General features: G+C 52.6%; 2 protein-coding genes and 1 non-coding gene across 4 annotated transcripts in view; 2 read left to right on the top strand and 1 right to left on the bottom strand.

Annotated features, from left to right (window-relative positions):
- PTCH2 (patched 2) lies at positions 1 to 22626 on the top strand. Of its 2 annotated transcripts, none has more exons than XM_033226658.1 (22): positions 1 to 718; positions 1533 to 1725; positions 11939 to 12128; positions 12235 to 12304; positions 12483 to 12574; positions 13237 to 13432; positions 14233 to 14354; positions 14502 to 14649; positions 14732 to 14863; positions 14956 to 15111; positions 15194 to 15286; positions 15631 to 15756; positions 15847 to 15965; positions 16070 to 16418; positions 16544 to 16856; positions 16948 to 17090; positions 17175 to 17355; positions 17489 to 17769; positions 17881 to 18018; positions 21165 to 21307; positions 21380 to 21479; positions 21879 to 22626. In XM_033226658.1, exons 1-22 carry the CDS (start codon positions 647 to 649, stop codon positions 22131 to 22133), a joined length of 3612 nt encoding a protein of 1203 aa, XP_033082549.1. In that variant the 5' UTR covers positions 1 to 646; the 3' UTR covers positions 22134 to 22626. The 2 variants fall into 2 exon arrangements, with proteins under 2 accessions (XP_033082549.1, XP_033082550.1); XM_033226659.1 differs by having other exon boundaries at positions 21165 to 21302; positions 21879 to 22065.
- BTBD19 (BTB domain containing 19) overlaps positions 20270 to 27295 on the bottom strand; it is a 16626-nt gene continuing 9600 nt past the window's right edge. The window contains exon 9 of the transcript XR_004440879.1: positions 20270 to 20496. The gene's annotated coding sequence lies outside the window, so the exon portion shown is untranslated. The remainder of the gene's footprint in view (positions 20497 to 27295) is intronic.
- Positions 24870 to 24989, top strand: LOC117094133. Its single transcript, XR_004441441.1, has one exon. It is a non-coding gene; the product is annotated as a U5 spliceosomal RNA (small nuclear RNA).

A 27295-nucleotide genomic window follows, 5' to 3' on the forward strand; every position in this document is an offset into this window, starting at 1 on the left:
CCGTCTTAAAAAAAAGAAAAAAAAGTGTAGCCCTAACAAGGGCCCGCAAACGCCCTTTCTCAGCGTCAGCCTCTGGACTTACACTTGACCAGCGCTGCGCCTCTCCGGGATCTCCCTCCCTCCTCCTCCCTGTGGCCCCGCGGGCGGGAGGGAGGCGCAGGGTGGGCCAGCCTGGGTGGTCTCCTGCCCCGCCCCCTGCGGCGCCGTTACCTAGCAGCGGGCCCGGCCGCACGCCTGGGGTAATTTGCGGGCCGCTCAGCCAATGGGAGGGCGTCGCCCCGGCCAGCTCCCTTTTCTGGAGCTCCAGCCGCCTCCCCGGCACTCCAGTCGCCACCTCGAACCCCCTGCTGTGCGTCTCGGGACAGCAATTCCGCCTGCGCGCGGAACCCATGCCTCCTCCAGCTGCCGCGGCCCACGGCCCACAGAGCGGGTGAACCCCGGCGCCGCGCCCCGGGCCCGCAGCTCCCTGCACTCCTCCCTCGCAGCCGCCTTAACACCGGCACCCCACAGTCTCTCCCACGCCCGCGCCTTGGCGGCCCCACTGAATCCCCACGCGGGGCCCAGCGGTACTGGGAGACCGGGCTAGCCTATGGGAGCGCCCAGATAACGCGGGTTGGGGGCGCCCGCGCCCCCCATCCCAGCCAGCATGACTCAATCGCCGCCCCTCAGAGAGCTGCCCCCGAGTTACACACCCCCAGCTCGAACCGCAGCACCCCAGGTGAGTAGAGGGGGAGATGGAAGAAGGAAAAGTGGGGCCAGGTCTGTCACTCGGGCCTCTGCAAGGTTTGTGATGTCTTCAAGTGCCGTGTGTCGTTGGGTGTCTGACACTAGCGAGAGCTAGCACGGCAAGCAAGTTGTGCGTGTGTGTCGGTGTGTCTGTGCTTGTGTCTCCCCCTCGTCTGGCCAGTGAGAATAAATGTCTGTGGGTTCACCTCTGTCCACCCGACGACAGGTGTGTGTACATATGTATCCTGCTCTCAGAAAATGGGCCTATGCCGGCCGGGTGTGGTGGCTCACACCTGTAATCTCAACACTGGAAGGCTGAGGCGGGCGGATCACCTGAGGTCAGGAGTTCGAGACCAGCCAGGCCAACATGGTGGAGCCCTGTCTCTACTAAAAATAAAAAATTAGCAGGGCATGGTGGCAGGCGCCTGTAGTCCCATCTACTTGGGAGGCTGAGGCAGAAGAATCTCTTGAACCTGGAAGGCGGAGGTTGCAGTCAGCCGAGATCACACCACTGCACTCCAGCCAGGGCTACAGAGCAAGACTCCATCTCAAAAAAAAAAAAAAAGAAAGAAAGAGAGAAAAACGAAAAAAAAAAAAGAAAATAGGCCTATGCCTTCCTCAGGTGTGTGCTGGAGGTGGTGGGTGTTACATCTTCCAAGTGTGGGCCTGTGTCTGTGTTGGTGCTCCCTGTCCCACATCCAGAAATCAAGAAGCTAGGGCTGGGCAGCAAATATATAGGGTGAGAAGGGAAGGATTTCATGCGTTGTTGCAGTGATGCCTGGCTGACCCTTCTCTTTCCATCCCAGATCCTAGCTGGGAGCCTGAAGGCTCCACTCTGGCTTCGTGCTTACTTCCAGGGCCTGCTCTTTTCTCTGGGCTGCGGGATCCAGAGACACTGTGGCAAAGTGCTCTTTCTGGGACTGTTGGCCTTTGGGGCCCTGGCATTAGGTCTCCGCATGGCCATTATTGAGACAAACTTGGAACAGCTCTGGGTAGAAGGTAAGTTGTGGCCACTGGCCATAGCTGCTCAGGTATGGTGAGCCCAAGACAAGAACGGGGTGAGGAGCTTGGCTACTGAGCTCTAGTAGGCCTGGCCCTGGGGCTGGCGGGGCACCTGCTGGCCAGAGTCTGTACACCTGGGCATCTAGGAACACTATTCCCTTCCACAACCATAAATGGACATCTGCAGATGGTAGACCCTATGAATTGGCTGTATAGAATATTTGTCTGTGATTTTGTATGTGTTTATTTAGCATTTATTGTTAACTTTCTATGTGTGTTTTTGACAATGCATCAGGGTTTGCAAAAGCAGCTAAAACAAGATTCATTTTTCAGTAGCAAGGAAAGCAAAATATGTGCTGGAATAACTAAAATACAATACACAGCATCCTGTGATTATGTTGTATAAGAGAAGGCAGGGAGAAATCACTTATGACCAGGAGTATCAGAAAAGTTAAAACTAGAAGGCTGGAGAAACTGAGTGAATCATCTGGCCAAGCCTCCAGGGAGAGGGCTTAGGCACCCAGGCCCATTTAATGGAAAAGCAATACAGAATCCACACTTTGAGGCAACAGCCAGGGTCAGATGGGATCAAATCCTCACTTTCTTAAGGAAGCATAAAAGAATGATTTTCTTGGGATTTTTTTTGGCGGGGCGGGGGGCGGTTTTGTTTTTTGTTTTGTTTTGTTTTGAGATGGAGTCTCACTCTGTCGCCCAGGCTAGAGTGCAGTGGCACGATCCTAGATCACTACAACCTCCGCTTCCCGGATTCAAGTGATTTTCATGCCTCAGCCTCCCAAGTAGCTGGGATTACAGGTGCCCACCACCACGCCTGGCTAATTTTTGTATTTTTAGTAGAGATAGCCTAGACCTCCAGGGCTCAGGTCCTCCCACCTCAGCCTCCCAAGTAGCTGGGATTACAGGTGGGCGCCACCATGCCTGGCTAATTTTTGTATTATTAGTAGAGACCAGGTTTCACCATGTAGGCCAGACTGGTCTTGAACTCCTGGCCTCAAGTAATCCACTCACCTCAGCCTCCCAAAGTGCTGGGATTACAGGTGTGAGCCACCATGCCTGGCCAGAATGATTTCTTATTAATAATTTCAGCAGGCCAGGCGCAGTGGCTCCCGCCTGTAATCCCAGCACTTTGGGAGGTCGAGAGGACAGATCACAAGGTCAGGAGTTCAAGACCACCCTGACCAACATAGTGAAACCTCATCTCTACTAAAAATACAAAAATTAGCCAGGTGTGGTGGCGGGTGCTGTAGTCCCAGCTACTTGGGAGGCTGAGGCAGGAGAATCGCTTGAACCTGGGAGGCGGAGGTTGCAGTGAGCCGAGATTGTGCCACTGCATTCCAGCCTGGGCGACAGAGGGAGACTCCGTCCCAAAAAAAGAATTTTTTTTTCCATCCTGGCTAACACGGTGAAACCCCATCTCTACTAAAAATACAAAAACTAGCCGGGCGAAGTGGCGGGCGCCTGTAGTCCCAGCTACTCGGGAGGCTGAGGCAGGAGAATGGCGTGAACTCGGGAGGCGGAGCTTGCAGTGAGCTGAGATCCGGCCACTGCACTCCAGTCCGGGCGACAGAGCGAGACTCCGCCTCAAAAAAAAAAAAAAAAAAAAAAAAAAAGAATTTTTTTTTAATTAAAAAATTTTTTTTCAGCATGACTCTTTTTTACTGAGGGCTGGTTTCACATAGCAGCCCTTTGATAGGCGTCAAACTCCAGTCTGTTTTTCCCTGGGAAGTTTGCATTTTGTAGGCTCCCTCAGCCCTGGCCCATACCCAAAGGCAGAGCCCACGTTGGAGTCTCACACCCTTGAGTTATTTCAAATACTGGCAAGTCCTAGGATCCAGAGCAGATGTTTCTCAGAGCTTGCCTGCCTGTTGGGCTCTCATACGCCGTCCCCACCCTATCTACCCACAGCCCTGCAGACTCTCACATCCATACACACTCTAGGCCAGCCCTGGGGTCCAGAGCAGATGTTTCGCTCTGCCTGCCTGCCCCCAGCCCCAGGACACAGATGTGCATACCTGCACATACACATACCCCCACCCACACCACTGCTGCCTGGGTGGTCCCAGATGACTCTTGGATTTCCTGCCACAACAGAGGCAGTCTCCCTTCCCTTCCTCCCTCTCCATTCCCCACATTTTCACCATCTAAACACTGCTTGAACCTCCATGTTTCCTCATCTCTCCTACACTCCAGCATAGGATAGGCTAGACCCCAGCAGTTTTTTTGCTGTTGTTCAGGGGAAGGTTTTATAAGAGGGTGGTAGCCAATTCCTAGGCTTTTTTCCTTTATTTCAGAATATCATTCTTGTCCTGTATTGGCTGGAGGTGAGGTAAAAGCAGTGATCATTTTTTTCTTTCTTTTTTTTTTTTTTGAGAATGAGTCTTGCTCTGTCGCCCAGGCTGTAGTGTAATGACGCGATCTTGGCTCACTGCAACTTCTGCCTCCCAGGTTCAAGCGATTCTCCTGCCTGAGCCTTCAGAGTAGCTGACACTATGGGCCTGCGCCACCATACCCCGCTAATTTTTTTGTATTTTTAGTACAGACAGGGTGTCATCATGTTGGCCATGCTGGTCTTGATCTCCTGACCTTGTGATCCGCCCACCTTGGCCCCGCAAAGTGCTGGGATTACAGGCCTGAGCCACCGCACCTGGCCAATCTTTTTTTTCATAGAGATGGAGTCTCACTATGAGACCTAGTCTCAAAGAAAGAGTAAGCAGGCAGGGTGCAGTGGCTCACATCTGTAATCCCAGCACTTTAGGAGGCCGAAGTGGGTGGATCACCTGAGGTCAGGAGTTCAACACCAGCCTGGCTCACTTGGGGAAACTCCATCTCTACTAAAAATACAAAAATTATCCAAGTGCGGTGGTTCGCGCCTATAGTCCCAGCTACTCTGGAGGCCGAGGCAGGAGAATCGCTTGAACCCAGGAGGCGGAGGTTGCAGTGAGCCAAGATTGCGCCACTGCGCTCCAGCCTGGCGACAGAGCGAGACTTTGTCTCAGAAAAAAAAAAGAGAGAGAAAAGGAAAGGAGAAGGAGGAGGAGGAGGAGAAGGAGGAGGAGGAGGAGGAGGAGGAGAAAGGAGGAGGAGGAGGAGAAAGGAGAAAGGAGGAGAAAAGAGGAGAAAGGAGGAGAAAGGAGAAAGGGAAGGAGAAGGAGAAGGAGGAAACCAAACACTGGCTATCAGTGTTCCAGACCGGTGTTCCAGACCTCCTTAACTTTGCCATGGTGAGACTTGGAATGTGACTTGTTTGTCTTTCCTGGCCAACTGTAAAGTCAAGCGTTCAGAGGTAGATTGTTCTCTAAAATGAAAATTACAAAGGCCAGGCATGGAGGCTAACGCCTGTAATCCTACCACTTTGGGAGGCCGAAGTATGTGGATCACCTGAGGTCCAGAGTTTGAGACAAGCCTGACCAACATGTTGAAACACTACTTCTACTCCAAATACAAAATTAACCGGGCGTGGTGATGCATGCCTGTAATGCCAGCTACTCTGGAGACTGAGGCAGGAGAATCGCTTGAATCCGGGAGGCAGAAGTTGCAGTGAGCCGAGATCGCACCATTGTACTCCAGCCTGCGCAACAAGAGCTGCCATTCTATGTAGAAGACAGAGGATGGCCTTATATCAGTTGGTAGAATCACCGCCCACTTAAATATCTAAAGCTAAAACCTTAGGAGTCATCTTCAGTTCTTGTTTACCCAATTGTTTTATTTATTTATTTTTGAGACAGAGTCTTGCTCTGTCGCCCAGGCTGGAGTGCAGTGGTGCGATCTCGGCTCACTGCAAGCTCTGCCTCCTGTGTTCACGCCATTCTCCTGCCTCAGCCTCCCGAGTAGCTGGGACTACTCAGGAGCTCCTGCCACCATGCCCGGCTAATTTTTTGTGTTTTTAGTAGAGACGAGGTTTCACCGTGTTAGCCAGGATGGTCTCGATCTCCTGACCTCGTGATCTGCCTTCCTTGGCCTCCCAAGTGCTGGGATTACAGGCGTGAGCCACCGCGCCCGGCCCTTTCACCCACTTGTTTAGTAAATTAGTAAATCCTTGCTTCTTAACCTCTCTCATAACAGACCCATCCTTTCTACCTTGTGTTTACTGCTTTAGTTGAGGTCTTGTTCCATCCCTGGCAATACACTCCTGATTGTATCATTTAGAATGATTTTAGGCCAGGCGTGGTGGCTCATGCTTGTAATCCTAGCACTTTGGAGGCCAAGGTGGGAAGCTTGACTGAGCCCAGGAATTCAAGACCAGCCTGGGCAACATGGCAAAACCCCATCTCTATTTCTAAAAAACTTAAAAATTAAAAAATAAGGCTGGCGCAGTGGCTCACACCTGTAATCCCAGCATTTTGGGAGTCGAGGGTGGGGTGGATCACCTGAGGTCAAGAGTTTGAGACCAGCCTGGCCAACGTGGCAAAACCTTGTCTCTACTAAAAATACAAAATTGGCCAGGCGTGATGGCATGTGCCTGTTATCCCAGCTACTTGGGAGGCTGAAGCAGGAGAATCACTTGAACCTGGGAGGCAGAGGTTGCAGTGAACAGAGATCGCGTCACTGCACTCCAGGCTGGGTAACAGCAAGACTCTGTCTCAAAAATATATATAAATAAATAAAATAAAATAATAGAATGCTTTTAGCAACATGAAAGAGAAAGAAAAGGCAAGGAAGGAGGGAAGAAGGAAGAAAGAAGATGGATTTATTATTCTCTGTAACAGGAAGCCTAGTTGATTTTGTTAATTCAGCAGCCCAGGACATTAGCAAGGACCCAGTTTCTTTCTTTCTCCTCTGCCATCTTCAACATGTTGGACTTTTGTCCTCAGGCTTATCTCAAAGTGGCTGCTGCAGTGTCAGGAAAAAGAAGTCATTCTTGTCTTGCATGTCTTTTTGTTTTTGTTTTGTTTTGTTTTATAGAGACAGGGTCTCACTCTTTCACCCAGGCTGGAGTGCAGTGACACAATCACATCTTACTGCAGCCTTGAACTCCTAGGTTCACACAGTCCTCCTGCCTCTTTCTCCATAGTGTCTGGGACTACAGGCACATGTCACCATGCGCAGCTAATTTTTTGTTTGTTTGTTTTTGTAGAGACGCAGTCCCACTATGTTGCCCAGGCTGGTCTTTTTTTTTTTTTTTTTTTGAGACGGAGTCTCGCTCTGTCGCCCGGGCTGGAGTGCAGTGGCGCGATCTCGGCTCACTGCAAGCTCCGCCTCCCGGGTTTACGCCATTCTCCTGCCTCAGCCTCCCGAGTAGCTGGGACTACAGGCGCCCGCCACCTCGCCCGGCTAGTTTTTTGTATTTTTTAGTAGAGATGGGGTTTCACCGTGTAGACCAGGATGGTCTCGATCTCCTGACCTCGTGATCCACCCGTCTCGGCCTCCCAAAGTGCTGGGATTAACAGGCTTGAGCCACCGTGCCCGGCCTTTTTTCTTTTTTTTTTTCCATCCCCTGAGATGAAGTCTTGCTCTGTCACCCAGGCTGGAGTGCAGTGGATCAATCTCAGCTTACTGCAACCTCTGTCTCCCAGGTTCATGCGATTCTTCTGCCTCAGCCTCCTCAGTAGCTGGGATTACAGGTGCACACCACACTTGACTAGTTTTTGTATTTTTAGTAAAGACAGGGTTTCACCATGTTGGCCAAGCTAGTCTCAACGTCCTGACTTCGTGATCCACCCACCTTGGCCTCCCAAAGTGCTAGGATTACAGGTATGAGCCATTGCACCCCCCAAAGTGCTAGGATTACAGGTATGAGCCATGAGTTCAACCCCTAGGCTGGTCTTGAACTCCTGGTCTCAAGCGATCCTCCTGCCTTGGCCTCCTGAAGTGCTGGGATTACAGGCATGAGCCACTATGCCTGGTCTTGCATCTCTTTTTGAAAGTGAGGAAAAATTAATTAGTAGCCTCCCAACCAACTTCTCATTTGTTCTCTTTGGCAAGAACTGTGTAGCATCCTATGCCGAAATCCTTCACGTGGCAAACGCAATGGAATTACTGATTGGCTTCTTAAACTAATCAAGTTTCACCTTCTGATGCTGGGGAGGAGCCCAGCTGTCCCTAATCGCTAGGCCTTTCCGAGGATGGCCACCGAAATCAGGGTCTGTTAGAAAGGAGGAAGGTGCTGACAGCCTCACCTTCAAATCTGCCTCCACAGCACCACCCTGTGGCCAATCTCCATCTGGCCAAGTCAGTCCCCTTCTTAGTGCCCTTCCACCGATTTCCACCAGATTCTGTAAAATCAAATATAAACTCCATAGCACACACTCTAGGCCCTCCATAATTGGACTTGATTGCTTCTCCAGCATTGCCGCTGGCTTCTCCCTGGCTTACTGTTAGCAGTACCGAAACACGGAGTCTTTGACAGTTCCCTGCACACACTTCGTCCAGGACACCTTTCCTGACTTCTTCTCGTGGGCACCTCTTATCATTCACAACTTACAACCTTGTATTCACAAAAATACATTGTTAGGTGATGAAAACGTCATATCCTTTCTGCCCAAAATCTCTCATGACTCCCATTTCACCCAGAGAAAGCTTAAGTCCCTACAATGGTATATAGGCCCTTACACGTGAAACTTCTGGACCAAAGATTATGGAACCTACATATTGCAATGATGCTTTCCCCCAAAGAGTATACCATGTTACACTCCCATAGTGGGTTAGAGTGTACTCCTGTAAACCAGCAATGAGTGCTATCAATTTTAAAATGTTTGCTAAATTGTTAGATAGTAACTTATTGATGTTTTTATTTGCATTTAGAGGATTACTTATAAGGTAGACTCTTTTTCCATATTGGTTAACCAGTTATATTTTCTCATTGGTAAAGACATAAAAGTTTGGCTGAGCACAGTGACTCACACCTGTAATCCCAGCCCTTTCAGAGGCTGAGGCGGGAGGATCACTTGAGCCCAGGAGTTCGAGAATAGCCTGGGCAACATAGGGAGACCATGTCTCTACAAAAAATACAAACATTAGCTGGGCATGGTGGCACACACCTGTAGTTCCAGCTACTTGGGAGGATTGTTTGGGCCAGGAGGTCAACACTACAGTGAGCTGTGATCGCACCACTGCACTCCAACCTTGGTCACAAAGCAAGACTCTGTCTCAAAAAAAAAAAAAGGGACGAGTTTTTTTTTTAATGTATCAATCTTTTATTTTTTATTTATTTATTTATTTATTTTTGAGATGGAGTCTCACTCTGTCACCCAGGCTGGAGTGCAGTGGTGCAATCTCGGCTCACTGCAAGTTCCGCCTCCTGGGTTCATGCCATTCTCCTGCCTCAGCCTCCCAAGTAGCTGGGACTACAGGCGCCCGCCACCACACCCGGCTAATTTTTTGTATTTTCTTTTAGTAGAGACGGGGTTTCACCATGTTTGCCAGGCTGGTCGTGAACTCCTGACCTCGTGATCCACCCGCCTCGGGTTCCCAAAGTGCTAAGATTACAGGCGTGAAACACCACGCCCGGCCTAATGTATCAATCTTGATATTCTCCCTCCTCTGTCCTATTTCCTCCCCTGTCACCTGCAGTCTTTCTTTCCTTCAGTTCCTTCTCATTTTTCTGTCACATCATTTCTCTACCAGCAACCATTGAAAAATAACTCCACATCTGTACCTACTGTGTGCCATGCAATTTCCTAAGTACTTTGCCTGCACTGATGCTAATTCTACCAAGGTAGTCACTGTTTCCATTTGACAGATGAGGAGCTGGAGACCCAGAGAGAATAAGTAATTAGCCCAAGGAACAGACTAAGCATTATCGTCTCTTCCTTCCTGCATCACAATGCATCCCAGTTCATCTGTCCATATCTATCTTTGTCAACTAAGGTTTATCTTTTTCTCTTCCCCATTTTCTCCCCTGAGGAGTCTTTATTGTCTTTGATGCTCCATTTTAAATTATCCATGTTTCTTTCTCTTGCTTTCTTGTCAGATCTCTCTGGGTTCCTTCCTCCTCCCATGCCTCCTTCCTCTCAGCAAACCCACTTACTATGGAAAGCTTATCTCTGTCCTCCTCTTCCCCTACATGCGGCAGTCTTCGGCCTGATCCTGGTGAAATAAACACTGCAGTACAGGCCTGGCAAAGGAGTGGGGAGTAAGGAAGAGTCAGAGAAGGAGAGGCCAGGCGTGGTGGCTCATGCCTGTAATCCCAGCACTTTGGGAGGCCGAGGCTGGCGGATCACCTCAGGTCAGGAGTTCAAGATCAGCCTGGCCAACAGGGTGAAACCCCATCTCTACTAATAATACAAAAATTAGCCGGACATACTGGCAGGCACCTGTAATCCCAGCTACTCAGGAGGCTGAGGCAGGAGAATCGCTTGAACCCGGGAGGCAGAGGTTGCAGTGAGCCAAGATGGCGCCATTGCACTCCAGCCTGGGCAACAAGAGTGAAACTCTGTCTCAAAAAAAAAAGAGAAGGAACTGGCAGTGTGGGGAGCAGGATAGGAAGACTGTTTTCGTGAGGTGAAGGCCGGGAATGTGACTTTTGGGGCATGAGGGCACATGTGAGCATATGGGTAAGTATGTGTTGGGGGCTACCAAGGATTTGAGGCTTTTGTGAGTGAGAAGATTACATGGGTTTGAAAAAGAGATTGGAGGGCCAGGCACAGTGACTCACACCTGTAATCCTAGCACTTCAGGAGGCTGGGGTGGGAGGATCGCTTGAGCCCAGGAATTTAAGACCAGCTTGGGGCCAGGAGCAGTGGCTCACGCATGTAATCCCAGCACTTTGGGAGGCCAAGGAGGGCCTCCCAAAAGGGAAGTCAGGAGTTCAAGACCAGCCTGGCCAACATAGTGAAACCCCGTCTCTACTCAAAATGCAAAAAATTAGCTAGGCATAGTGATGGGCGCCTGTAATCCCAGCTACTTGGGAGGCTGAGGCTGAACGTTGCAGTGAGCCAAAAAAAAAGACCAGCTTGGGCAACACAGTGATGAGACCGTCTCTCTACAAAAAATGTAAAAATTAGCCAGGCACGATGGTGGGCGCCTGTGGTCCCAGTCACTCAGGAGGCTGAGGTGGGAAGATCACCTGAGCCCAGGAAGTCAAAGCTATAGTGAGCTGTGATCAGGCCACTGCACTCCAGCCTGGGCAACAAAGCAAGACCCTGTCTAAAAAAAAGGAAGAAAGAGAAAAAGGAAAAGAGATTGGGAAACATGACGATCTCAGAAGGGACTTGAGTCTCAGAGAAGCAGTACGTGTGGGTCCCAGCAGGCAGCAAAGACTAACAGGAGGAGACCCCCAGACAGGTGGAAACAGCACAGGGTCTGAGATCAGACCAAATCCACAAAGCCTCCAGAGGTAGATTTGGCCCTCACTGTCCCCCACATCATAGTTAAGTGATATCCCCTCACAATGTCCCCACCTCCCCCAAGTCCCAGTTACACAGCAGGAGCCTGTGGCCAGCATAACGCAGGACTGGAGGGGCGCTAAGATCCAGGACACTAAGGCAGGCCTGGCACCGGGACTCCCTGTGGTCTGGACAGTGAGGGCGGTGAAAGGGATCTGGACACCTCCCTCCCCTGGGCTCACTTTGATTTCACCCCTGCCAGGGTTTGTGAGCTGATTCCATGCACTTCCTGCCTGAGCAGAGCACACTGAATGACTGTCCCCTCCCCCACCTTCCCCACACCAACACAGGGCCCACTACTATCACCCATTATGATCAGACACTCCTATCCCTGCCCTCTCCCCAGGACACTTTGCAGAAAGGTGTGTGGATATAAATCACTGCCCAGAGCAACCTGAACTAAGAACCAGCCCCAGCCCTACACCTGTTCTTTTAGGAAACCCTCCCAGCAGCAGCCTCCCTATTGGCCCTCCTTGTCCTCCCTACCAGAGCAGAGAGGGACTGAGTGAGGGTTCCCTTACCAAGATGCCTCTACAACCCCCCCAGCCCACGGCCAGCTCATGTTGATTGTCATTTTTAAGTTTATGCCCAAAACCCAGCCAACCTGGTTCATGCTTAAACCCTAGACCACACAGGAAATCCACAGAGCCGAACAACCGAGGCCTCTCCACTTGCCTGGCAGAGCTCTAGGACCCGGAAGCCTGGGGAGTCAGCCTGGGCCATGACCAGGCCCTCGGGGATAAGGCAGGGGCTCCTCTCTAATCCCCCTCTCCCACTTGTCTGGGGAGGCCTCAGAGTTAGAAGCGCCCTTCCCAAGTTCTGACGCACCTAGGCCCTTTCCCCCCAGCTTTCTCTCTTTGCTCCTGCAGTGGGCAGCCGGGTGAGCCAGGAGCTGCATTACACCAAGGAGAAGCTAGGAGAGGAGGCTGCATACACCTCTCAGATGCTGATACAGACCGCACGGCAGGAGGGAGAGAACATCCTCACGCCCGAAGCACTTGGCCTCCACCTCCAGGCAGCCCTCACTGCCAGTAAAGTCCAAGTATCACTCTATGGGAAGTGAGTCTGGCTGAGCCCCTGAGCAGCTGGGGTTGAGGCGTGCTGTGGGGTTCTGGAGTGGGAATCCCCCTCTTCTGCTGATCTCCTATGCCCCTGGCTATTGCAGGTCCTGGGATTTGAACAAAATCTGCTACAAGTCAGGAGTTCCCCTTATTGAAAATGGAATGATTGAGCGGGTAAGTGTCCTGAGAGGGAGTAGAGGCAGAACCTCTTCTGTGGCATGGAAGGACTCAGAGAGACCGAGCAAGCCCCACAGCCTGCAATCCGCCCCCTTAAAACTAAGGAGGGGATTGCAGAGGGCATCCTACAAAGGTTGTGGGGCAGGACTGATGTGGCCCGGGGTATCCCTGGCAGATGATTGAGAAGCTGTTTCCGTGCGTGATCCTCACTCCCCTCGACTGCTTCTGGGAGGGAGCCAAACTCCAAGGGGGCTCCGCCTACCTGCCGTGAGTGCCACTCCCGGGCCCTGCTGCATCTCCCGCTGGGGACTCTCCCAGCAGAAAGGAGGGGTTGGGGGAATGAGAATGATCAAAACCTTACCAAGATCCTGAGTACCTCCCAGGCCAGCAACAGAGAGCACGGGCTTCCCCAGGGCTCTCTCAATATCCCCCTTCTCCTTCCCTCTGAAGGAAGGAAGACCTGACTTATTGACACAAAACTAAACACAAAGATCTGTTAAGATCTAAGTAAAGGAGAAAAAGATCCCCAGAAAGAGGCTTTGCTGGGGGGAATTACCTAGGTGTTTGCTAAGCTGTTGCCTAGGCCAGAAAAAAAACCTGCTACAGGCGTGTGCCTGCTGGTTATATATTAGAACCAAGCACACAGCTTGGTAAGGGACTCAGTGGGGCCTTTCTAGGCCCTTTCTATGCGTTAGGTAACCCTGCCCTGATATCCGTCTCAGCCCGTTGTAGTCATCTACCGCTCACTGTAGCACCCTGGTGGGCCCATGCTGCCTGGCAGTTCTGAGAAGCTGAGGCTTGCACGCCCTCCGTATGGAGGGACAAGTGGGCAGATAAGAGGAGAGTGGGGTACAGCATGGGACCCCAGCAGCAGTTTGGAGCCTGGGTTTTCATCCCTGACCCTCACCAACTATGGGCTTTTCCCTCAGCGGCCGTCCGGATATCCAGTGGACCAACCTGGATCCAGAGCAGCTGCTGGAGGAGCTGGGTCCCTTTGCCTCCCTTGAGGGCTTCCGGGAGCTGCTAGACAAGGCACAGGTGGGCCAGGCCTACGTGGGACGGCCCTGTCTACACCCTGATGACCTCCACTGCCCACCTAGTGCCCCCAACCATCACAGCAGGCAGGTGGGTTCCAACCAGGTCTGCCAGGGAAAGACTGTTTTCCTTCCCTCATACACTCCTATGTTCTGGAGGAGCTGACTGCTCTGTGCCCTGACCCTCACTTCCTGGCATGACCCTGCTACCACAGTGCTAGGCCCCCAGTTCCATTCCCATTCAGTTATCCTACGGAGCCCTCGAGTGAAATATGAATCCCTTTTGCTTTTTCTGAGCCTAGATGAGGCTGGACATTTTTTAAATTTTATTTATTTATTTATTTTTTGAGTCTCACTCTGTCGCCCAGGCTGGAATGCAGTAGCTCAGTCTTAGTTCAAGCAATTCTCCTGCCTCAGCCTCCTGAGTAGCTGGGATTACAGGTGCCCACCACCATGCCTGGCTAATTTTTGTTAGCCCTCTGGAAGTGCTGGGATTACAGGCGTGAGCCACTGCGCCTGGCCAAGGCTGGACTTTTTGTCAAAATAGACTAATACAGGGAAACTAAGAACACAGTAGGTAAGCATGAATATCATACCTGGTCTCCCTGGTTTCTTTATGGCCCTGCCAATGTGGTACTTTTCCCAGAATCCGCCAGTTACACCAGCTCCTCCCAGAAGCCTACTTCCAGGCCTCTGCTCCCCCTTCAGGCTTCCTGTCTTCGGGATACTAGCTGTTCGCTTCTGCAGAGCAGTCAAGAGGCTCAGAATAGTTACCTACACTCCAGGCCCACTGAGCTCCATGGTGGCTTGGTTCCTGGAGGTGGAAGCCCAGGGACACTCAGTTATCCGCAGCCAGGGCCTTGAGCATTAACCCTTCCTATTCCCCTCCAGGCTCCCAATGTGGCTCACGAGCTGAGCGGGGGCTGTCATGGCTTCTCCCACAAATTCATGCACTGGCAGGAGGAACTGCTGCTGGGAGGCATGGCCAGAGACCCCCAGGGACAGCTGCTGAGGTACAGTCTCCTCTGGGAGTTGATGAGGGGACTCCGTGCGTGAGAACCCGTACTGTAATGCCAGGCAGCTCTGGCAAAAGGCCCTGCACATCCCTCACCAGGTGTTTGGGCCAGCTCTGACCCCTGGTTCTCCCACACCCCCACCAGGGCAGAGGCCCTGCAGAGCACCTTCTTGCTGATGAGTCCCCGCCAACTGTACGAGCATTTCCGGGGTGACTATCAGACGCATGACATTGGCTGGAGTGAGGAGCAGGCTGGCACAGTGCTACAAGCCTGGCAGCGGCGCTTTGTGCAGGTCGGTATGGACAAGGACAAGGTGGGTGCCCTGAGGCCACTCCCTCCTCCTGCCCCCCACTCAATCCACCCTGTTTCTCCAGCTGGCCCAGGAGGCCCTGCCTGAGAACGCTTCCCAGCAGATCCACGCCTTCTCCTCCACCACCCTGGACGACATCCTGCATGCGTTCTCTGAAGTCAGCGCTGCCCGTGTGGTGGGAGGCTATCTGCTCATGGTGGGTTTTGCACCTGGCACCTTGCCCCACTCCACCTCCAGCCAGTGCCCACCCTGGGAGCCCCTGTCTGAGACTGCCCTTTCTCCCCACAGCTGGCCTATGCCTGTGTGACAATGCTACGGTGGGACTGCGCCCAGTCCCAGGGTGCTGTGGGCCTTGCCGGGGTACTGCTGGTGGCCCTGGCGGTGGCCTCAGGCCTTGGGCTCTGTGCCCTGCTTGGCATCACCTTCAATGCTGCCACTACCCAGGTACACCTGGACTGCAGGGCAGATTCAGTGCCAGTCACCAGGCTTCACAGGTCCTCAGATGCCCGCTCCTCTTCCCCTCTAGGTGCTGCCCTTCTTGGCTCTGGGAATCGGTGTGGATGACGTATTCCTGCTGGCGCACGCCTTCACAGAGGCTCTGCCTGGCACCCCTCTCCAGGTGGGACCTTGTCCCCCAGGGCTCATCTGAGGCAGCTCAGCTTACTGGTTAAGAGCCTCTTGGTTCAAGTGACCCTGGGCTGCTAATGAACCTCAGTGCCTCTTGTCCCCATCTGTAAACAGGAGAAATAATAGTGCTGTGTCCTAAGGGTTGCGTTTGGATCAGTGAGGTAACTCAAGCTGAATGCTTAGAACAGCCCATCACACGTACATGGTACCCAGTAAATGCTAGCTGCTGTGTTATGACTGCCCCACCTCTGTACCCCAAGTTCCTGAGCCTCCCTTTCACTCCACCTTGACACAGCCTTTGTGACCTGAGGGCAGGTCCCCACTCTGTCCTGGCAGGAGCGCATGGGCGAGTGTCTGCAGCGCACAGGCACCAGTGTTGTACTCACATCCATCAACAACATGGCTGCCTTCCTCATGGCTGCCCTCGTTCCCATCCCTGCGCTGCGAGCCTTCTCGCTACAGGTGAGGCCTCTTACGTGGGCGGCTCAGGGTGGGTGTGGGGCTGAGGCCAAGCTTCATCCAGCCTTCATGCCCCTCCTGTCCGTCCCCCAGGCGGCCATAGTCGTTGGCTGCACCTTTGTAGCCGTGATGCTTGTCTTCCCAGCCATCCTCAGCCTGGACCTACGGCGGCGCCACTGCCAGCGCCTCGATGTCCTCTGCTGCTTCTCCAGGTACTGCCTGCACCCCAGCCCCTTCCTCCCGTGACCCACGCCAGCCTGTCCCCTCACCAGCATTTCAAGGCACAGACCTGTCATCCACTCTCTACCTCTTCCAGTCCCTGCTCTGCTCGGGTGATTCAGATCCTGCCCCAGGAGCTGGGGGACGAGACGGTTCCAGTGGGCATTGCCCACCTCACTGCCACAGTTCAAGCCTTTACACACTGTGAAGCCAGCAGCCAGCATGTGGTCACCATCCTGCCTCCCCAAGCCCACCTGGTGCCCCCACCTTCTGACCCACTGGGCCCTGAGGTCTTCAGCCCTGGAGGGTCCACACGGGACCTTCTAGGCCAGGAGGAGGAGCCAAGGCAGAAGGCAGCCTGCAAGTCCCTGCCCTGTGCCCGCTGGAATCTTGCCCATTTTGCCCGCTACCAGTTTGCCCCCTTGCTGCTGCAGTCACATGCCAAGGTAAGACTGGGCCGAGCAGGGCAGAGACTTAGCATCTGTGGGCCCAGAAGGGCAGAGGGCTCAGTCCACCCCTGAGGGGCTGGGGGCAGCCCTGGGGCCTCTAGCTTAGTTGCCACTTCCCACAGGCCATTGTGCTGGTGCTCTTTGGCGCTCTTCTGGGCCTGAGCCTCTACGGAGCCACCTTGGTGCAAGACGGCCTGGCCCTGATGGATGTAGTGCCCCGGGGCACCAAGGAGCATGCCTTCCTGAGCGCCCAGCTCAGGTACTTCTCCCTGTACGAGGTGGCCCTGGTGACCCAGGGTGGCTTTGACTACGCCCACTCCCAACGCGCCCTCTTTGATCTGCACCAGCGCTTCAGTTCCCTCAAGGCAGTGCTGCCCCCACCGGCCGCCCAGGCACCCCGCACCTGGCTGCACTATTACCGCAGCTGGCTACAGGGTGAGAGGCGAGGGGACCGGCAGGGAGGGTGCTGCAGGGAGAAACGCCCTGGCGCCACCAGCCAACAGAGCCCTCTCCTGGTCTCCCCTAGGAATCCAGGCTGCCTTTGACCAGGACTGGGCTTCTGGGCGCATCACCCGCCACTCGTACCGCAATGGCTCTGAGGATGGGGCCCTGGCCTACAAGCTGCTCATCCAGACCGGAGATGCCCAGGAGCCTCTGGATTTCAGCCAGGTTGGGAGAGGGCTGGAGGGGTGGAGTAGCACAGGTGCTGCAGGCCTCCTGGGCCCAGGCCTTCAGCCCTCTCTGCCTCTGCAGCTGACCACAAAGAAGCTGGTAGACAGAGAGGGACTGATTCCACCCGAGCTCTTCTACATGGGGCTGACCGTGTGGGTGAGCAGTGACCCCCTGGGTCTGGCAGCCTCCCAGGCCAACTTCTACCCCCCACCTCCTGAATGGCTGCATGACAAATACGACACCACGGGGGAGAACCTTCGCAGTGAGTCCTGGGGGGAGCTCAGCAAGAGCCTCAGCCTTACCCACACAAGCCCTGAGCCTGAGGCCCTGCCCTCTCTGCCCCGTGCTCACCGCCCCGTCCCTCTCCCTCTTCTCCCTTCCCCTCCCCTCTGCAGTCCCACCAGCTCAGCCCTTGGAGTTTGCCCAGTTCCCCTTCCTGTTGCGTGGCCTCCAGAAGACTGCAGACTTTGTGGAGGCCATTGAGGGGGCCCGGGCAGCATGTGCAGAGGCCAGCCAGGCTGGGGTGCACGCCTACCCCAGTGGCTCCCCGTTCCTCTTCTGGGAGCAGTATCTGGGCCTGCGGCGCTGCTTCCTTCTGGCTGTCTGCATCCTGCTGGTGTGCACATTCCTCGTCTGTGCCCTGCTGCTCCTCAACCCCTGGACGGCTGGCCTCATAGTGAGTGCTTGCAGGAGTGGGGACAGAGAGACCCAGCGGCACCCGCACCCTTCCCTGCCCAGCCTGTCTTCCCTCCTGCCAGGAGCCCTCTGTGAGCCTTGTCTCCCCCAGGTGCTGGTCCTGGCGATGATAACAGTAGAGCTCTTTGGTATCATGGGTTTCCTGGGCATCAAGCTGAGCGCCATCCCCGTGGTGATCCTCGTGGCCTCTGTAGGCATCGGTGTTGAGTTCACAGTCCACGTGGCTCTGGTGAGCACAGGCACCCCGGGGAGGGACCAGTCAGCTGATTCAGTATTCAACATATTGTTCAAGCCCCTACTATGTGCTAGGTACTGTTTAAGAATTTGGGGCCAGGCACGGTGGCTCAAGCCTGTAATCCCAGCACTTTGGGAGGCCGAGGCAGGAGGATCACGAGGTCAGGAGATCGAGACCATCCTGGCTAACACGGTGAAACCCTGTCTCTACTAAAAATACAAAAAATTAGCCGGGCATGGTGGTGGGCACCTGTAGTCCCAGCTACTTGGAAGGCTGAGGCAGGAGAATGGTGTGAACCCAGGAGGCGGAGCTTGCAGTGAGTCAAGATTGCACCACAGCACTCCAGCCTGGGTGACAGAGCGAGACTCCATCTCAAAAAAAAAAAAAATTTGGGCTGGCCGGACGTGGTGGCTCACGCCTGTAATCCCAGCACTTTGGGATGCCGAGGTGGGCACATCACTTGAAGTCAGGGGTTCGAGACCAGCCTGGCCGACATGGTGAAACCCCGTCTCTACTAAAAATACAAAAAATTAGCCAGGCGTGGTGGCACATGCCAGTAAACCCAGCTACTTTGGAGACTGAGGCAGGAGACTTGCTTGAACCTGGGAGGTAGAGGTTGCAGTGAGCTGAGATCGAGCCATTGCACTCCAACCTGGGCAACAAGAGTGAAACTCTCAAAAAAAAAAGAAGAAGAAGAATTTGGGCTGGGCATGATGGCTCATGCCTGTAATTGGAATGATGCTGGGGCATTTTGAAAGGCCAAGGCAGGAGGATCCCCTCAAGTCAGGAGTTCAAGACGAGCTGGCCAACATGGCAAAACCCCGTCTCTACTGAAAATACAAAAATTAGCCGGGCGTGGTGGTACATGCCTGTAATCCTAGCTACTCAGGAGGCTGAGGCAGGAAAATCGCTTGAACCCAGGAGGCGGAGGTTACAGTGAGCCAATCGCATCACTGCACTCCAGCCTGAGCAAAAGAACAAGATTCAATCTCAAAAAGGAAAAGAATTTGGAAAATAAAAATAAACTAGAATACGGGATATAATAGCAATACAGTTTTTTACCTCCAAGGAACTTATATTCTAGGGATCGAGATAGACAATAAGGGCTGGGTGTGGTGGCTCATGCCTGTAATCCCAGCACTTTGGGATGCCGAGGTGGGCACATCACTTGAAGTCAGGGGTTCGAGACCAGCCTGGCCGACATGGTGAAACCCCGTCTCTACTAAAAATACGAAAATTAGCTGGGTGTGGGGGTGAACGCCTGTAATCCCAGCTACTCAGGAGGCTGAGGCAGGAGAATCACTTGAACCTGGGAGGGCAGAGGTTGCCATGAGCCAAGACCAAGCCACTGCACTCCAACCTGGGCTGCAGAGCAAAACTCCATCTCAAAAAAAAAAAAAAAGAGAGAGAGAGACAATAAATAAGTAGACAAATAAATAAGCAGCCATTTCAGTAGAGAGGAGTAGACAAAATCCTGTCTGGAATGTGTTAAAGACAGAATGGAAGATGAGAAAATGGGAATCAATGATTCTTTTGAATGGTTTCACTGTGAACCATTGTGGGATGGGCTAGGCATGGTGACTCACACCTGTAATCCCAGCACTTTGGGAGGCTAAAGCTGGTGGATTGCTTGAGCCAGGAGTTCAAGACCAGTCTGGGCAACATGGTGAAACCCTGTCTCTAATAAAAATACAAAAATTAGCCAGGCATAGTGGTGGGTGCCTGTAATCCCAGCTACTCAGGAGGCTGAGGCAGGAGAATCACTTGAACCTGGGAGGCAGAGGCTGCAGTAAGCCAAGATTGCGCCACTGCACTCCAACCTGGGCAACAGAGCAGAACTGTCTCAAAAAAAAAAAAACAAAAAACAAAAAACAGAAAAAGTAAATAATTAGCTGGGCATGGTGGCGCATGCCTGTAGTCCCAGCCACTTGGGAGGTTGAGACGGGAGGATCACTTGAACCTCAGAGTTTGAGGCTGCAGTGAGCCATGATTACACCACTGCACTCCAGCCTGGGCAACACAGTAAGATCCTGTCTCAAAAAAAAAAAAAGGGATGGTAGCGGGATGGCAATGTGGGCTTAATGGAGGGGTTCTACAGAGATACCAGAGATACAGAGATGCCAGAACCAAGAAGGGCCTCACCCAGGGCTGCATATTCTCTGACAGAGGAAAGGGGGGACCCACAGACCAGCCAGACTCCACAAACCGCTCCCTTCCCTTCCCCCCACCAAATAGCTCTATTATTATTCTGATTGTAAGAACAATATATGGTCCTTGAAAACAAAGTCAGTATGCAGAAAGGTACAAAAGAAGAAGAATTAGAAATCCTCTGAAACACTACTCTGAGAAATAACTGTTATCACTTTGGCATCCCTCTTCTAGATGGACTAGTGGTTGGCAAACTTCTTCTATTTATAGGACCAAATAGTAACCATTTCAGGCTTGGTAGGCCATAAAGTCTCTGCTGCAACTCTGCAATAGAAACACAAAATTGTCTAGACAATACATTAACCAATGGGTATGGCTGTTTCAACAAAATTTCATTTACAAAACAAGTAACAGGCTGTAGTCTGCCCAACCTATTTTTGTTGTTTGTTTGAAACAGAGTTTCACTCTGTGGTACAGGCTGGAGTGTAGCAGTACAATCTCAGTTCACTGTGACCTCCACCTCCCTAGCCAAGCCATCCTCCCACCTCAGCCTCCCAAGTAGCTGAAACTACAGGCACAAACAACCACACCCAGATCATTTTTGTATTTGTTATAGAGACAGGGTTTCGCCATGTTTCCCAGGCTGGTCTCGAACTCCCAACCTCAGGTGATCCACCCACCTCAGCCCTGGATAACAGGCATGAGCCACCGCGCCCAGCCTTGTTTGTTTTTAGACAGAGTTTCACTCTGTTACCCAGGCTGTACCCTATTTTCTACACGTCTCTGTGTCTAAGCTCACCAAACCCATCCATACAGTGTTACCTAGAAGGGCTCATGCATGCTCCCTGTACAGTTCCCATGAACTTAGTTCACCACCTGGCCTTCGGTGGGCCAAGGTATTGTTGAGCTCTGAAGACAGATGCAGCTGGGGACTTGGCTGAGCTGGCCATGACTGGCAGAGGAGCAGCTCCAGGGCCACTCTATTTTCCCAGGGCTTTCTGACCACCCAGGGCAGCCGGAACCTGCGGGCCGCCCGTGCCCTCGAGCACACATTTGCCCCCGTGACCGATGGGGCCATCTCCACATTGCTGGGTCTGCTCATGCTTGCTGGTTCCCACTTTGACTTCATTGTAAGGTAGGGAGGGCTCGGGGCGGGGAGGCAGGGCTCAGGGCAGGCCTGGGCTGACTCCCCCCACCCCACCCCCAGGTACTTCTTTGCGGCGCTGACGGTGCTCACGCTCCTGGGCCTCCTCCATGGACTTGTGCTGCTGCCTGTGCTGCTGTCCATCCTGGGCCCACCACCAGAGGTGACCACACCCTCGGCACCATCCCTCTGCTCCCAGCCCAGGGGATGGGGTAGGGACAGGCAAGGGAAGGGACAGAGCCCTGTGACCCACAGACAGGTACCTCCCCAACAGGTGCCACCAGCTGAAGGTGGCAGCCTCCTTCTTTCCCCAGACACCATGTTCCTGCCCCTCAGCCCTCCTGGTTTCTTCATGGGACCCACCTTAGCCTTTTAGGATCCAGGGCAAGGTGCAGGGTTTGCCCCAGGCCTCAACATCTTGTTACCTGCCAGCTCTCATATCCTGCTGGAGACCAACAAGGACCCCTGCTTCCCAACAGTCATGATGATCCCCAAGGAGATGCTGAAGGGGACGGGAGCCCCAGGGGCCCGTGGACTTACTGTGGCTGGTGTCTCCCCACAGGTGATACAGATGTACAAGGAAAGCCCAGAGGTCCTGAGTCCACCAGCTCCACAGGGAGGCGGGCTTAGGTGGGGGCCATCCCCCTCCCTGCCCCAGAGCTTTGCCAGAGTGACTACCTCCATGACCGTGGCCATCCACCCACCCCCCCTGCCTGGTGCCTACATCCATTCAGCCTCTGATGAGCATCCTTGGTCCCCTGCTGCCACCAGCTCTGGCAACCTCAGTTCCAGGGGACCAGGTCCAGCCACTGGGTGAAAAGAGCAGCTGAAGCACAGAGACCGTGTGTGGGCCACGTGGGGTCACCGGGAAGCACTGGATCAGGTGTTAGACGCAGGATGGACCCCTGGAGGGCCTTGCTGCTGCTACACCCCCTCTCCCGACCCACCTGTCATGGGCCTCCCTGATATCCATACAGAACAGCCAGCACCTTGCACACCCAGGCCTGTGTGAGCCTATGTCTGTGTCACTTGAGAATGAAAGCCAGCACTTCAGGCTGCAGTGCAGCCCTGTCCCCTTTCCCACCCCACACCGCTGCCCACTCAGCTGACCAAGCCTGAGAGACCCTCCAGCACCCTTCCTCAGTCCTGGCCCCACCGCCTGGTGACTCCTGGGCAGGCTCTTCATATCCCTGCCCACCTCCTACCACGTCCATTATTTATATGAAAATGTCTATTTTTGTAGTGTACATAGATGTTAGCTATGTTGAAAGTTTTATTTTTTAAAGAATGAAATATATCCTATGTGAACTCATCTCAAATGACTTCAGTGCTTTTTTTTTGGACAGAGTGGGGAGTTTGCAAGTGAACATTCGCTATTGGAAGGGGCTTTGGCGCCAGGACCTGAGGTATTAGCTTCTCTAGTTCTGGGTGGAAAAGACCCCAGATTCTGGATTTTTGTCATATACTTGGTAACATCATCTGGATTAAGTACTTAGTATACAAAACGATAACAAATTTTGTTGGTGTGAAATCCTACTGGGTTCAATCTGGAGACCGGGAGCAGAAAAAAAAAAGCCCCACCATGTGGCTTTCCAAGCCACCATATTCCAGCCCGCCCACCTCTGCAGACTCACCTCCACCTACCTGCTTCACCCGCATGGGAAATGGCAAGGCGGAGGGGCAAGGCCATGCAGCAGCTGGAAGGTGAGGTGGAGGCAGATCAGGAAAGTGGTCAGCTGAAGCAGAGAGAGGGCAACAGGGTCTGGGGAGCTTCTCAGGAGGTTTGTGGACCGAGGGAAAGGAGCCAGTTCCCAGAGCAACCTCCAAGGCAAAGGCCTCTGCAAGTTGGTGGTTGGCCTGACAGCCGAGAGGCATCTTTGGCCAGTCAGCCAGTGGATCAGTTGCGGGAACTGCCCAGAAACGAAGGTGCTAGCAGCTAGTGAGGACACAATTTAAGCTGTTTGTTCTGTGAAGGTTGAACAGTCCCACTGAGCACAGGCCTTGAAGAGTGGCCACAGCCCTGGAATAGAGCACAGAGCCTCACCCAGAGGCGTGGGGAGGTTTGCAACTGCCCTTTCCCAGTCATAGCTTAGGACCCATAGTCTAGTTCGCATAGACCCTGGGCTCCAATCACCCACTCACCAGGAATGATCACCCCACCAACAATGCCTTCTCACATCCCACCCCACCTAGACAAAGGCCAGGAAATCATGTTCTGACCAAAAGATACAAAAAAAAAAGGCCGGGCGCGGTGGCTCAAGCCTGTAATCCCAGCACTTTGGGAGGCCGAGACGGGCGGATCACGAGGTCAGGAGATCGAGACCATCCTGACTAACACGGTGAAACCCCGTCTCTACTAAAAACTACAAAAAACTAGCCGGGCGAGGTGGCGGCGCCTGTAGTCCCAGCTACTCGGGAGGCTGAGGCAGGAGAATGGCGTGAACCCGGGAGGCGGAGCTTGCAGTGAGCTGAGATCCGGCCACAGCACTCCAGCCTGGGTGACAGCGCGAGACTCCGTCTCAAAAAAAAAAAAAAAAAGGAAACGCCTATTGCAATTGAATCCACACTAACATGCCTAAAAAGCTCAAGAGAAGCAGGTAGTTGGCAGAGAACCTAGAGTAGGGGGTGCAACCAGCAGGCCCAAGGGAGGGAGGCTGGATTTGGGTCCAGCAGTGTTTGGGTCACCAAGAAGGGCCTTCTAGGTGGAGCAGAGAGAGCTCACCAGGTTAGAATAGTGCAAAGGGGGTCAGCCCTCTGTGCCACTTACCAGCGGAGTAACCCTGGGCAAGTTAGCCAGCCTCACTAAGCCTCCTCATCTTCATCTTCCCAGGCCCGAGGAGATCTAGCCTGTGCCTCCCACCCTAGCACCCCTTCATCAGACACACGGAGCGCCACTGCCTGGACAGGCTGAACTGGTCTTCGGGTCCGTACTTTCTCATACGCCATTCCCTCTGCCTAGAACACTTTCCCATATCCCCTTGACGTGACTCCTTATCACCTTTCGAGGTGAAATGGATCGGATGCCATCTCCTCCAGGAGAGATAGTGTCGTGCCTCCTGTGAGTTCCCACTGCCCCTGAGTGTCTGTGCCTGTCTGTTTCCCCGTCCCTCTCCCTAAGCCCGGAGGCTTACTGCAGGTAAGGACCGCGGGACAGGACCTTAAGCCCTGGGACAAACACCAGCTCCGCAAAGGACTCGGCACCCACGGGGTGCGGGTCCCAGGAGGACCAGCAGAGAGGAGAATAGGAGAGCAAAGGAGACCAGTGATCCACGGGTCCCCAGGGTGCCGCCCCGGGGACCCAGCCCCTGTGGTGCGGAACAGCCCGGAGCCGCCTGTGATTTGCATACCCATGGTGCACCACGAAAAGATCCCCTCACGATGCTCGCACTCCCTCTGTGCGGGCGTTTCCGCACTATTTTAGGGCATGATGCCTCTTACACGCATCTTTGTGCATAAACTACATGCAGGGAGTGCGTACCACGCAAGCACCCAACAACCATAAGTGTGTTAAGTGTTAGCTCTCCCCGCGAGGTTCGAAGCCAAACATCTTCTTATGCTCTGGTTTCTCTTCATAATCGTATAAATCTTTCGCCTTTTACTAAAGATTTCCGTGGAGAGAAATTAGTTGTGAGGCTTACATCAAATTTTTTGAGGTCTTGTGTTTCACAAGGCTAAATTGTGAGTGCTAAAAATCACGTTTTAATTTCACTAATTTAATACAACCTTGTTTTTACCGCATATCCGAAAAACTACGCGGGTGTGGTAGTGTATGTGTGTAGTATCAGTTGCTCAAGAAACTGCTGCAGGAGAGTTTCATGAATCCAGGAACAGAGGTTCCGCTGATCCGGGATCGCGCCACTGCACTCTAGCCAGGGCGACAGAGATAAAAGCAAAAAAACAGACGTTTGCGTGACACCTGGTTTTGAGCTGCATTTGGGGTTTATTGGCTTCTGCAGTGTGTAGTAAGACTGGCTTCTACTGTTTTATTTTTCGCGTTTCTGTTGCATTTCGTTGCAGATTTAAAAGATAAACAGTGGAAGGCACTTTCAAGTCCTCCAGTCATTAATTAAGCCTTAGTGTGGCTAGAGGTTCAGGAACGGTATATCTCGCCAACCAAACTCCTTGTTCTATCCCTAGAGATAGGAGCTGGTTGGGTGTGACTCTTCCAGACTAATTTTTTTTTCCCCAACTGGACTGCGAATCCAAACACAGTTTATGTGGTGAAGATACAAGGTTCCTTCTCCTACAAAGCTTTTTTTGTTTGTTTGTTTGTTTGTGAGATAGAGTCTCTGTCACTCAGGCTGGAGTGCAGTGGCACAATCTCGGCTTACTACAACCTCCGCCTCCTGGATTCAAGCGATTCTCCTGCCTCAGCCTCCCGAGTACCTGGGACTACAGGCGTGCTCCACCATACCCAACTAATTTTTGTATTTTTAGTAGAGACGGCGTTTCACCATTTTGGCCAGGCTGGTCTCAAACTCCTGACCTCAGGTAATTCGCCTGCCTCGGCCTTCCAAAGTGTTAGGATTACAGGCATAAGCCAACGCGCCCGGCCCCTATGGAGCTTTTCTAATGGAACCAAACACAAAACAAATTGAATAAATAACATAAATCCCAGATGAATAATATCTCAGTGAGAAGTGTCCTGCAGAAAGAGAATTTTGATAGAATGGTCTACCTCCTTCCTATTCCCTCTCCATAAGGGAGCTCATCTACTTCCATGGCTTTAAGTAAATGCCATCTGATAGCTAGTGACCCCCCAGTTTACAGCCATCAGCTGGTCCTGTTGACTCCCTTCCATCAGCTGGTCCTGTTGATACCTTCAAAGCGTATGCTTCATCCAACCACATTTTACCACCTCCACTGCTGCCATCCTGGTCCAAGATCTCTTGCTGGATAATTGCAATAGCCCCTAACCGTTCTCCCTAGACCACTCTTCGACCTCGCTCTTGCCCTTCTTTATCCCAGTCCTCCACATAACAGCCAAACTTTTTTTTTCCCCTGACAGGGTCTTGCTGGAGTGCAGTGGCACAGTATCAGTTCACTGCAACCTCCACCTCCCAGATTCAAGCAATTCTCTCACCTCAGCCTCCCAAGTAGCTGGGACTGCAGGCGCATGCCACCACACTGGCTAATTTTTGTATTTTTTGTAGAGACGAGATTTCGCCACGTTGCCCAAGCTGGTATCAAACTCCCAGACTCAAGTGATTCGCCCACCTCACCCTCCCAAAGTGCTGGGATTACCACACAGGAGCCACTATGCCTAGCCGAAATTATTCTTTTAAAGAAATCTGATCACACATTACTGTCCTGCACAAAACCCTCCAATGCCTTTCCCCATGACACATGGCTCCCTGCAGATCTCTCATCAAATGTTATCTCATCAGAGGTCTACAATCACTGCCCTGTACGAAATAGTCCCACTCCCACCACATAGCTATTTTTTAACCAAAACAGGTGCTTTTCTTCATAGCACAAACTACTCCCTGAATATATCATACATTTATTTGTTTACTGCATGTTTCTCCTCTTAGAATGTTAGCTCCATGAGGCAAAGACTTGACTTGTTCTCTGATGTATTTATTCCATGACCCTAAATCAGTGTCTAGTGTGTGGGCACTCAGTGAATAGTTGGGGAACAAATGAATGAATATGTTTCTAAACACATATACAGAATTTAATCTGTAACACTACAATTCTAAGTATTTTATAAAATTAATTTCATCTTCCTAAAAACTCCACTAAATAGGTTCCATTACCTCCATTTTATAAATAAGGAAACTGAGGCAAAGAAAGGTTAATCACAAAGACAATATGTGGCGGAGCTGGGATTCATAGGCAAGTATTCTGGCTCCAAGAGACACGCTCTTAATCATTATGCTACCTTTTTTCTTCTTTTTTTTTTTTTTTGAGGCGGAGTCTCGCTCTGCCGCCCAGGCTGGAGTGCAGTGGCGTGATCTCGGCTCACTGCAAGCTCCG

The sequence above is a fragment of the Trachypithecus francoisi genome, unplaced genomic scaffold (assembly GCF_009764315.1).
Source record: "Trachypithecus francoisi isolate TF-2019V2 unplaced genomic scaffold, Tfra_2.0 Lachesis_group12, whole genome shotgun sequence".
NCBI classification, from domain to species: Eukaryota; Metazoa; Chordata; class Mammalia; order Primates; family Cercopithecidae; genus Trachypithecus; species Trachypithecus francoisi.